A 12,495-nucleotide genomic window follows, 5' to 3' on the forward strand; every position below is an offset into this window, starting at 1 on the left:
TGAATCTGGATAGATGCTGAAGGATCAGCTCAGGGTTTCCATAAATAGCTGGCAGCTTCACTCAGAACTGAAATCATTAACCACTGTAATGGTGAGAAGGTTTGGGGCTCCCATACCAGTAGCTCACGCTGTATATACAAGCCCTGAGCTGCGCACCACTGTGATCATCCACTCCGATATTGAGGTCTTTATGGAGCTTGGTGGAGCACAATCCTCCTACAGTTTTCCAGCACTTAAGATAGAAAATCTGTACATTGATTTCACATTAGTTAACTCTGGCACAATTTAGCAACTCTACTCATTTCTATGGCATTGAACAGCTTCTAATTGAGAGACAAAAAACACAAAGTAACTTATATAAAAGACTAAATTGTGTTGATTTATGTGTATTTATTTTCTAGTGTTTTTATTACTTCTTTTAAAAAAACAGAATTGTAAATGTTTAATGTACTGTGAACTCTGGTTAATTGGGGCACATTGGAACCAGTACATTTTGCTCTGATTAGCCGAAGTTTCATGGAAATAGTTAAAAAGGTATTAAAAAAAAGACAAACTATAGTACGAGAGAAAATCTGCAGATGTGCAAAATCCAAGGAACACACACGAAATGCTGGAGGAACTTAACAGGTCAGGCAGCTTCTCCGGAAACAAATACAGTCAACATTTCAGGCGGAGACCCTTCATTGGACTGAGTTATGTTTATTAGAGTACCATACAACTGAGTAACAATTTATGTATTCAAGTGAAATACTGAACAAATTAGAACACTACCAATACCTCTACTGTATGCATTCCTAATAGTTACTGACAGCAATATTCATCTGCCGTGTTCTTTTGATTGAGTAAATGAACAAAGTCAGCACAGACGCCTAGTGCAGATAATGGACTGTCTTTGAACAATGCTTTAGATGACCGCATTCTCCAAATCTCCATTTTCACTGTCACATTCAAGAAGACTGTTGATACCTTCAAATTCTTTGTAATTCCTAACTTGTTAAAGTAGTGAAATAGTTTCATATTTACTCCCGGTCATTTCTGGCATCTCCAAGCCTGAACGCTTGAAAACAAGGTGAGCAAAACAGTCCAAGTTGTCTTACTGCTTTTTTTTCTCACCAACTATCAGTGACAGAAATCATTGCTTTTTGATCACATCACACAAAACATTATTTAAAAAAACTACAAGCATAGTGTAGTGTCTAATGGCCATGGAAGAGCACGTGACTGATGCTAGTTAGAAACTGTTCGGCAACAGCCTCCTGCTCTAATTAAGCAGCACAGTGACCAAATAAATGAAGGGAATCCCAGCTACTTTCTCGATTTAGTCTTTGTCCTTTGAGAGTTGTCACAAATAAACAGCTGTCCCACTTAACCGATGGCACAATTAAACAGAATCCACTGTATATTATTTATTTGTCCACTTGTTGTGGTCATCATTAGGAAGCTCAGTACTCATTGTATGTTCCCAATGTGGATTTCCTTCTCTTAAAGCCTGTGGTTTTATATAACTTCATGGTCGCTATTACAATAGTTGCTGCTTATTCTCAATTACTTGAATTTAAATTCCCCAGATACAACACTGAGATTCAAAGACGTGCTTCCAGATCAATAGCTAAAGCCCCTGGAGAGTAGCCCAGTGACTTAGCAAGCATTCTAAAAGGATATGAGAGAAACTTCCAAATCCTCATGCTGCTTATGAACTTTGACAGCTGGTTCAGCCCGAGGGCACATTTTCACCAGCTGTCACAATGGTTCTGTGGATTAATAATTGTAAGTTCCGTGCTGCCCAAGACTTCCATGCTGATCTGGCTAGAGCCAGTGCCACGGACAAAGTTCTCACAGAGGGAAATGTCAACAGAAAAGAACAGACTTTGGTGGGAGGGCAGGCAGTGAACATGAGTACTGTGAACCTCCAGGCCATTATAAATAAAAATAAAGCTCCCTTTCAAAGGGATTAGCCAAAGTTTCCACTGTGATCATCCACTCCGATATTGAGGTCTTTATGGAGCTTGGTGGAGCACAATTCAAAAGCATGAAACAATGTCAATCCAAGTTTTTGTCTAAATGAGTTGGTTAAGCAGTATTTGTGGCCTAGCATGCTGCTTAAAATGTAGCCACAACCTGTAACGTTTTCACGAGTATTTTTCACAACAAGGATAGTTTATATTTCCCACTGTCCCTGCCTGTTCAGTAGGTTTTAAAGATTACACGTGATCGCAGTTCAAGACAGTATATCTTGTGGAGGAGCAGGGAATCAATGGGAGTTCATTTGGATTTTGGTGTATGGTTGTGCTCCTGCGCACTCCAGCCGTTCCTGTCAGTTTCCCCTGTGTCATTTTGGCAAATGCTGACAGTTTTGCTCTCATGACAGCACAAATTCTGGGCCAATGCTGCATCAGGCCCACAAGAGGCCAATAAACTATGTGTTAAAGAACTGAAAAATGCGGCCTGTAAAACTCCTGATTCCAGTTACAACATAAAAAACCGTTATTCTTTCCTATACTCCATGGTTAAGGAATGAGCTTCAGTAGTAAACATAGCTTAAAGTTTCATTGTGTAATACAAGTATCCATTGTGCCCCAAAGGATTTAGGTATTTTGACTAAACCTGTTAATATTGAGAAGTCTGGGCTTCTATCATTGTTGAGTTCTACATTAAATACATAGAACATAGAAACATAGAAAATCTACAACACAATACAGGCCTTTTGGCCCACAATGCTGTGCCGAAAATGTACTTAGTTTAGAAATTACTTAGGGTTACACATAGCCCTCTATTTTGCTAAGCTCCATGTACCTATCCAACAGTCTCTTAAAAGACCCTATTGTATCTGCCTCCCCCACCTATGCTGGCAGCCATTTCACACATTCACCACTCATTGCGTTAAAAAAAAATTATATCTGACATCTCCTCTGCACCTACTTCCAAGCACCTTAAAACTGTCCCCACTCGTGTTAGCCATTTTAGCCCTGGGAAAAGCCTTTGACTATCCGCACAATCAATGCCTCTCATCATCTTGTACACCTCTATCAGGTCACCTCTCATCCTTCTTCACTCCAAGGAGAAAAGGCCGAGTTCACTCACCCTATTCCCATAAGGCATGCTCCCCATTCCAGGCAACATCCTTGTAAATCTCCTCTGCACCCTTTCTATTGTTTCCACATCCTTCCTGTAGTGAGGTGACCAGTACTGAGCACAGTACTCCAAGTGTGGTCTGACCAGGGTCCTATATAGCTGTAACATTACCTCTCAGCTCTTGAACTCAATCCCACGGTTGATGAAGGCTAATGCTCCATATGCCTTCATAACCATAGAGTCAACCTACGCAGCAGCTTTGAGTGTCCTATGGACTCGGACCCCAACACTGCCAAGAGTCTTACCATTAATACTATATTCTGCCATCATATTTGACCTACTGAAATGAACCACCTCACACTTACCTGGGTTGAACTCCATCTGCCACTTCTGCATCCTATCGAAGTCCCGCTGTAACCTCTGCAGCACTCTACACTATCCACAATACCCCCAACCTTTGCATCATCAGCAAATTTACTAATCTATCCCTCCACTTCTCCATCCAGGTCATTTATAAAAATTACGAAGAGAAGGGAGTCCCAGAACAGATCCCTGAGGCACACCACTGGTCACCGACCTCCATGCGAATATGACCCATCTACAACCACTCTTTGCCTTCTGTGAGCAAGCCAATTTGGGATTCACAAAGCAAGGTCCCCTTAGATACCATGTCTCCTTACTTTCTCAATAAGCCTGGCATGGGGTACCTTATCAAATGCCTTACTGAAATCCATAGACACTACATCTACAGCTCTACCTTCATCAATGTGTTTAGTCACATCCAAAAAATTCCAATCAGGCTTGTAAGGCATGACTTGCCTTTGACAAAGCCATGCTGACTATTCCTAATCATATTATGCCTCTCTAAATGTTCATAAATCCTGCCTCTCAGAATCTTTTCCATCAACATACCAACCACTAAAGTAAGAATGACCAGTCTATAATTTCCTGGGCTATCTCTATTCCCTTTCCTGAATAAGGGAACAACATCTGCAACCCTCCAATCCTCCTGAACCTCTCCCGTCCCCATTGATGATGCAGAGATCATTGCCGGAGGCCAGCAATCTCCTCCCACGCCTCCTCCCATAGTAGCCTGGGATATATCTCATCTGGTCCCCGAGACTTATCCAACTTGATGTGCTTTCCAAAAGCTCCAGCACATCCTCTTTCTTAATGTCTATATGCTCAAGTTTTTCAATCCACTGTAAGTCATCCCTACAATCACCAAGATCCTTGTCCGTAGTGAATACTGAAGAAAAGTATTCATTAAGTTTCTCTGCTTTCTCCTCCGGTTCCATACACACTTTTCCACTGTCACACTTGATTGATCCTATTCGCTCATGTCTTACCCTCTTGCTCTTCACAGAAGCAATTGTACAAGGAACAAGAAAGATAATGCATTCATTCATGTCATGCATCTTCCCTTTTCCTGACAAAGCCAGCATTTATTATCCGTCTTTAATTGCTCTTGAATTGATATGGTTACTAAGAGGGCAGACAGTGTCAACAATTTTACTCTGGCTCTGGTGTCACACAGAGGGCAAACCAGATAAAGAAAACAATTCCTCTTTTCTGTAAAGGGCATTTGTAAACAGATAGGATTTATTTAATGGACACTTTTGAAGATGTCGAATTTTAGCTTGCTACCTTAAACTTCACTTAATTCTCAGCATATTTATTTTATAGGAGCAGCATTGTTAATAATTATCAGAACATTGTTTAAGAATATTAGGAATGAAATCCTTTGAGTACAAGTATTCCTTTCATTTTTCACCCTCCCTGTCAGCTAATATTGATAATAAATCTCCTCAGGCATTTCATTCATATCTGACATTGCCAGTCCCTTCTGCTGGACAAAACCAGCCTTAGTCACCACAGTCCTCACAAATACCTGCTCAACCTCCCTTTCTACCAGGGCTTTAATATGGTAGACCACTTCTGGTGCCTCTCCACATCTTGCAACTGTGTAGAAGCCAGCAGGATCCATTCTTATACAACTGCAGCAAGAGAATCTCTCCATAGTCCTATACTAGTACCTCTGGAGTACTACAAAGATCTCTCCACAGCCCCCTCCTAATTCACATCTATATGCTGCTTCTCAGCATCATCTAAAACCAGTGTTAGATTCCATGTTTGTTTTGATGATATACAACCACATTCGGCAAGCAATTCCCTTGCCCAGACCATCTCCCAGAGCACCAGCCACTCATTGTGCATTACTGAATGCCTAACACTGGCAGAAGTTTCTCCCAGCTTAATATTAGGATGACAAAATTAATTCTCCTTGTTCCCATTATAAACTCAGTTCTCACATCACCACCATTTTCCTCTGTGGCCTGAAAGTGAACCAGACAGTTCCCAGCTTTGGTCTCACATCTTCAGACCACTTGCCAACTCCATTGGCAAGATTACTACCTTCCATCTCAGTGACATCCCCTGCCGTCAGCTTACCTGCTGGTGAAACCCTAATGATTCACTGATTTTTACCATTTATGTATGCCATTTCAGATGCAGTCCTGGCTACCCTCCAACCTTCAATTCTCCACAAATTTGAAGTCAAACTGTATCGTTGCTGACATAAAGAGTTGTCTGCCCATCAGTCATGTGAATATTTGAGTACACTGGCTTTCCGCCAGCAATAATTCCATCTGAAAAATATTAACTCTTTCCATGAAAAGTTATATTAGATACACAGTCTCTGCTTATATCTGTAATCTTCTCAGACTCAGTTCTTGACAATCCTGAATTCTAACCACTCCAAGCTTAGCAGAAGAACCTTCAGTATATATATCCTCCACCTGGAATGAGTGGGTTTTTCCCCAATGCTCCGGTTTCCTCCTACAGTCCAAAGATGTACCGGGTAGGTTAACTGGTCATTGTAAATTGCCCCAGATTTAGGTTAGGGTTAATTGAGGGTTGTTGGGTTGTTGGGGCGGCATGGCTTGAAGGCCAGAAGGGTCACTCCATGCTGTACAAATACAAAAGTGAGTGAGAGAGAGAGGGGTAAGAGAGTTCCTTCAGCCAACTGAGTCCACACCTACTTTTACGCATTTTATTCTCTCCGCACTCCCAACAGTTTTCCCCCAAATTCTGCCACCTGCCCCTGCAGAAGGGGCAATTTACAATGGCCAATGAACCTACTAACCTGCACGATATCAGGATATGGAAGGAGTGCTCAGTGGAAGCTCACACCACCACAAGCAGAATATGCAAACTCCACATAGACAGCAAGATTGAATTCAGGCCACTATTTTAATAGCTCATTCAGTACATTCACCTACTTCTACAACAGTACAGCACAGCTTGAGCCCTTCTGTATTGTCTTTCCTTGACAGGAGAAAGTACCTTACCACTGGCCATTGCATTTCACTGTTAGACTATATGACATGGTACTTTGCTTCCATCTGTCATTTCAGCACTAGTTCAGATCACTAGAAAATTATCCAAAATGTATTAACAAGATACCACATTTCTGACAACAATCTACTATTAATGGAGGGTTACGGGGTAGTGTGGGTTTAGTACGTTTTTTTAGGATTATATGGGTCGGCACTACATGGAGGGCTGAAGGTCCTGTACTGTACTGTTCTATGGTTCTAAGTATGCCATGTTAATTCTACACAATAACATTAAAGATTTATTGATTTACAACGTTATCAGAGATCCTGTTAGTCATTTAGCATTATGCATCTCCAAATTCATTTCCAACTATTACTGTCTTGCAAATCTCACATACAATTATTAATTGAAACTGTATAATGTTAAACAATATATCAAATGTGGTGCTATAGCGTGTATCCCTGTGTAACTTAAATTGCACCTGAGGTTTTTTGGAATTGACAGATATTAACCCTTTCCCCTCGGCTCCTCGTTACCCTTAGATGGCGCTATCTGCACAAAATGACATTTTCCAAAGACAACATAGAACTTGCAAGCAGGGAACGTGGCTCGCTCCAAACGTTTTACTGTCAACACTGTATAAAATGTGCAGATGATTTCTGAAACTTACTCGCATGTTATGGGACAGGAAGAAACATGACCCCAGCTACCAATCGGCCAATACATAAGCATATTCATGACCCGCTACTAGAGAAATTTTTGTACAATGTGTTTGAATCATTCCACCCCAGCCTCGCCTTCTTCTACCCCAATCAAACGGCTGCAATGTCATGGCAAAAGGTTACATCAGCAATAAGCGGCAGGTGGGTTTAAACGAGCCCGCCAAAAATAATGTACCCCAGGTACTTTGGAGCTTTAAGGAAGAGTGTCGATGATCATCATACTGAGGCGGGTGGCACTTTTTGGCAGTTTGGGTCATACAGTGCGGAACCAGACGCTTCAACACATCCAGCCCCAGCTGACGATGAAGCTCTCCCACGATCACTTCAACTCTGCCACCCCGTTCCAAACCCCCAGCATCCTACCACTGACCAACATTCTAGGGGCAATTTTCCAGTGGCAGTTAACTTCAGAACCCAGATGTCACCGGGATGTGGGAGGAAACCGTGGCATAGCGGAGAAACCCACTTGGTGTTAAGGAGATCGTGCAGACCCCTCACGGACAACGCCCGAAGTCAGGATTGAACACGGCTCACAGAAACTGTGCAGCTCCAGGAGTTGGGACGCTGTGCCGTCCATTTCCTTGTTGGAACGTGTTTCAGTGATTTCTACACTTACCGCCTTTAATCGTCAGCGGGGACAGACAGCAAAGTTCAGGGAGACATTGCCGTCGGTGCAAAGTCAAATGATGGGTATTCTTGTCAAGCCCTTGTCCGCTGAAATAATCGCAGATGTCACCTTGGGCTGAACACATCTCTGAGCTTCACCAGCATAGAAGCCCCCCCCCCCCCCTCTGCCGACCCCAGGCAGAGTAATCCCCAGGCAGCTTCTACCGAGGGCTCTAGAAACTTGCTCTGGACCTGGCAGAAAGGGGATGGTACCGTGATATGCATCGCTACCGACAACTGTATTCCCAACATCACACAAATGGTTGTGGGACTTGACCTAGCTTTTCATTTCACCCGACTCTGTTACTTTACGCAAAGGTTCCTGAAACTTGCTTTAACACACACCAGAAAATGAAAGAACCTACTCCCCACTCGAATCCTGCACACAATTCACATGGGTTCACATTCACATCCTCCACACAAATGCAACTGAACCAGATGTAGATGAATTCTACTTGAGGCTATCTGCTCCATTCAAGCGCCTTCTTAAAGGAAGCGACCACAGGTGGGCTCACTGAACTTCGCTGACATTGAGCCGCATAACCTTCCTTTGCGGGCGGTACGGAAGGGAGTTCCATGTAAACTCATGTTGCCGTTGCCCATTTAATAGCTTTGCTAACTGCTGTCCTCACGGAATACACGAGCACGTCATTGTGCAGAACAGCCATCACCGGCTGCGTGGCTCTCAAGCTCCCCGGATCCCGATTCGTGACGTGTAATAGTCACACCGCCCGACACGCTGCCATTTGCCCCCGACCAGTGTCTCCGCCGCGGCTCATTTCGAAGGGACAAATGTCTTATTCTTAATCAGCTGTGTTCAGTGCTCTGCGAACGGCGGGATAAAAAAAAAGTTACTCAGTTTTGTACCCGCTCAAAGCTTCGAGTCAGAGCGCAGAATCAGATCATTCAGTCCATCGTATCAATGCAAGCCCTAAACACCAATCTAAACTAATCCCATCCCGGGGCATCTAAATAGTTAATGATCGAGAAGATCGGATGATACATCAGGATCTCCCCAATGTCCTCCCTCTCCCAACAGAAAACATTGAATGCTAACAATTTCATGATCTTGGTAAGCAGAAATAATACCTCGGGGAGGACGAGTGGAAACTGTCAGGGAGATTGATAGCTTTCTTTTGCACTGATCTCAGATCTGTCATTCACTGCAGGAGCTGAGTGAGGGCTAATGATGGTTACAAACGTGAGTGTTGTTTCATGCTCCCTGGTCAATGGCATCAGGGCGCAGTATTCAGTTTTGACGGCCAGCTGACCGATGAATTGTGCAATCATTTTCAGGTTAATCCCGGTCACGAAATGTCTTGATTTCAAAACTCACCTTGTTTACTGATCCCTCCAGAAATCGATTAGATATTTTCCAAAGAGGATTAACCTGCTTTTGAATCATTTACATTTTAACTACAGCACTCTCCCAGTCTTCACCAACGGCTCCAGATTTCTAGGCCGGCAAGTTCTGCCCTCTTGAACACCCCTCAATATTATCATTGCACCTGTCGTGCCAGACACTTCATTTGCTTCAGCTCTAACTTCTGTATTTCCTGCCTGAATATCTTCTATTCCTTCACCTTGTCTCCATATGCCTAAAATGCCATATACGAATAAATGGTTAAATATGTGACGCGGTATCAAAATGTCTCTGTTCGCTTGCAGACGCCTTAAACAACATTGTTAATTTACTGTAGTTTAAATTAAATTCTATTCTCTTCCATGAAGGTTCACACTTGAAAATGCCAGTCGTTTCCAAGCCTTTTACACTTCCCAAGTGTAACTTGCTTAACTTTTGCTGTCTAAATTTCTTTTGACACAATTTACAGGAATCCGAGTGAAATGATTAGAATGATCACCAAATCTACCTCTGCAACACGGATCTTTCCGAAGTTTTCCATTAAAAAAACTTCCAGCTTATAAAATGGTTGATCCCCTGCCAAATGCAACTTATCCGTCCATAATTATTCAAACTTAAGTTGAAAATATCTAAAAGCGGATGTGTTCCCACGTAATGAAATGAATGAACGCTTCAGGTAGATGCTATCATTCGAATGCTAATCTTCGATCCAGTTGCACACAAGGTAGTGAGTGATAGGATTGAAGTTCCCGAAAACCCTTTCCCTAAGCCTATTAATAATGCTATTTTGAAGATGGTAATTTCTCTACATGTAGTTGAAATATAATTCGCTTGCATTATTAAATTTAACTGTTAACTACATAAACTCCTTGTCCAATAAACATTGTTCTGCATACGTCTCTTTGGGGAACCATTGCTTCTGGGGGTGTGTGTGTGTGTGTGTGTGTGTGTGTGTGTGTGTGTGTGTGTGTGTGTGTGTGTGTGTGTGTGTGTGTGTGTGTGTGTGTGTGTGTGTGTGTGTGTGTGTGTGTGTGTGTGTGTGTGTGTGTGTGTGTGTGTGTGAGAGAGAGAGAGAGAGAGTGAGAGAGAGATATTAAGGAAGATATGGGATTTTTTGGTCGAATAAATTTCAACTGCTTTCAACCTAAGCTTTACATAGGCGTCTCAAACCTCTATTTTTCGTCTTTCATCACGCATCACCGCACGATTGTGCAAATGTATCTATCAGTTTGTGGACTCGTAAGTAAAACTAAGGAGATATGAGAAATTATCGGTAAACTTCAGTTTTTTTTAGAGGGAGGAGGGACCTTCTCTTCTACTTCTCCACACCCACCACCTACCAGATTGATCTTTTGGACATGGTCCCTTTCACAACACACAGCCAGACATTCGGCCCTCTAGCGCGGTGGTAGCTTTTCGGCAACTCTACTCTGTACTTTGCTGTCTTCCAGCTCCAAACAAGTCGACTCAAAAACTACGTATCACCCAACCACTTTGACATTTTCGTGCCGGGGAACAAAATGAAAACACTTTTAGGAGAATAGTTTGGCCATGTACAGCAGGGACATGATAGCTGATAATATGCCAGGGCAAATTCCAAACGGGAGTCAATCCTACCTTCCTCCTATCCCAACCACGCAAACCCTTGATACAGCAGGCAACCAGTTCCCCTTCCGAAAGTTGAATTGAATTTGCTTCCGGCAGTCTGTATGTGTGGCTTACCTTCGATTTTCTATGATATTCCTTTGCTACGATGCTGACCACGGGGATTTGGATGGTGGAAGACAGGAACTCCAGTTGTAACAGTTCCCCTGTCGTCTGCGGGAAGGCGAGAATTGCCGTGACCCCTTGCACCACCACCGTATGGCAGACACTCTCCAGGAAGGACTGCGGGTCCCTGCGGGAATCCGGGGGTACGCTGAAGACCGGCAGCTCGCCCAACCCCGTCTCCATCCCCATCACCACCTCCACCGACAGGTTGTAAGGCAGCATGCCGTGCCTGGCGTTCAGCTGGCGGGCGGCGCGCAGCAGCGCTTCCCGGGCGTCCTGGCGGCTGTGGGTAGCGGACAACCCCAGCCCCTGCTCCTTCTCGCCCCTCAGCTTGTTATTGGGCAGAGAAGGCAGCAAGAGCACGGCTCCCAGGCGCACCGTATGTCCGATGCGCTTGAGAATCCGGCAGGGCTGAGGGTGGCTCCGAGAGGCAGGTGCGCTGCTCAGGAGCAGTAAGAGCAGCAGCAAGGCGCAGAGAGGGAGGATAAAAACCCCCGGGAGCACTCGGCCACCCTCCAGCACTCTCATCACCTCTGAGCAAGGGGAGATGCAAGAGGAAACAGTGAGACAAATAACAAACAATCTTACAAATAAAGCAACTGAAGCATCCCAGCAAAGAAAACAACGACAGAGCACTGGAATGCAAAATGCTGATGCCGGCTGTTATATCAGTTTGGAGTGCTGAATAAAAGTGTGGAACGAGCTTTCCCCCCTTCCCCCCGAGTGCATCAGAAGCAGGCAGGAAGCCGCAGCGCAAGGCATCCTCCAAGGAAACTTGTTGCGGCTTGGAGCGCAGTTGCAGCGACTCGCGCTGGGCAGCGCCACATTCCGCCATGCATCCATCGGCCAAGCGCAAGGGGGTTTGGAGAGCTGGTGGCATGGAGAGGGGGGGGGAGCAAAGGGAGGGACTGCGAGGTCGATGCGCCTGCGCGGCAGACTCCGCCTTCTCTCCTCCTCCCCCCCCCCCCCCCCCCCGGTAGATAAGCGCCGATTTATTTGCAATTGGCTTCCTATATGGAGAGCTTTGCTCGGCGCGGCAGTGTGGGACGAAGAGGGGGCTGCTTCTGCAGGTGTGCAGGCGATAAGCCCGAGACTGAATTGCAAGAAGGGAAGGAACTAGAGCGTGCATTTTGCTGAGCGCCGCAGAAGAACTCTCAGAAGCATACTGCAGAAGGTTTTCACGCAGAGCAAGAGTCCATGCAAAACAATGGGATAGCGGCCAGGAGATTGGGTCTGTGTGGCTGACTGGTAGTTAGTATTGGCTAGCACATCGGAGGTGTTCCCTCCGTTACTCTTTTTAAAAATAGTTTCTTGACATCTTCGGTGTTTGTGTGATTCAGCAGATGGAGTCTGGTTAGTATCTTGTATGAAGAATGCATTTATGGCAAAGTAACTCGGTCGGTACTGCAGATAAGTGTCAGGCAAGAATTTGATGTTCAAGTGTCTCAAGCTGGACTTAAATCCATAAGTTTCTGGTGGAAGGGTGAGGGTATCACTCCGAATCAAAGAGTTGTTTTCCCTCACGCACCTCACTGCTAGGTGTTCAGGTGTCCTGCTGGACTC

At 44.4% G+C, this 12,495-nt stretch overlaps 1 protein-coding gene across 1 annotated transcript in view; it reads right to left on the minus strand.

Annotated features, from left to right (window-relative positions):
- Positions 1 to 11,810, minus strand: part of grin3a (glutamate receptor, ionotropic, N-methyl-D-aspartate 3A) — a 187,586-nt gene extending 175,776 nt beyond the window's left edge. Inside the window, exon 1 of the mRNA XM_073048632.1 lies at positions 10,885 to 11,810. Coding sequence (XP_072904733.1) covers positions 10,885 to 11,460 — 576 coding nt within the window. The 5' untranslated portion in view covers positions 11,461 to 11,810. The remainder of the gene's footprint in view (positions 1 to 10,884) is intronic.
- Positions 11,811 to 12,495: the final 685 nt, after the last annotated feature.

The sequence above is a fragment of the Hemitrygon akajei genome, chromosome 6 (assembly GCF_048418815.1).
Source record: "Hemitrygon akajei chromosome 6, sHemAka1.3, whole genome shotgun sequence".
Classification (NCBI taxonomy): Eukaryota; Metazoa; Chordata; class Chondrichthyes; order Myliobatiformes; family Dasyatidae; genus Hemitrygon; species Hemitrygon akajei.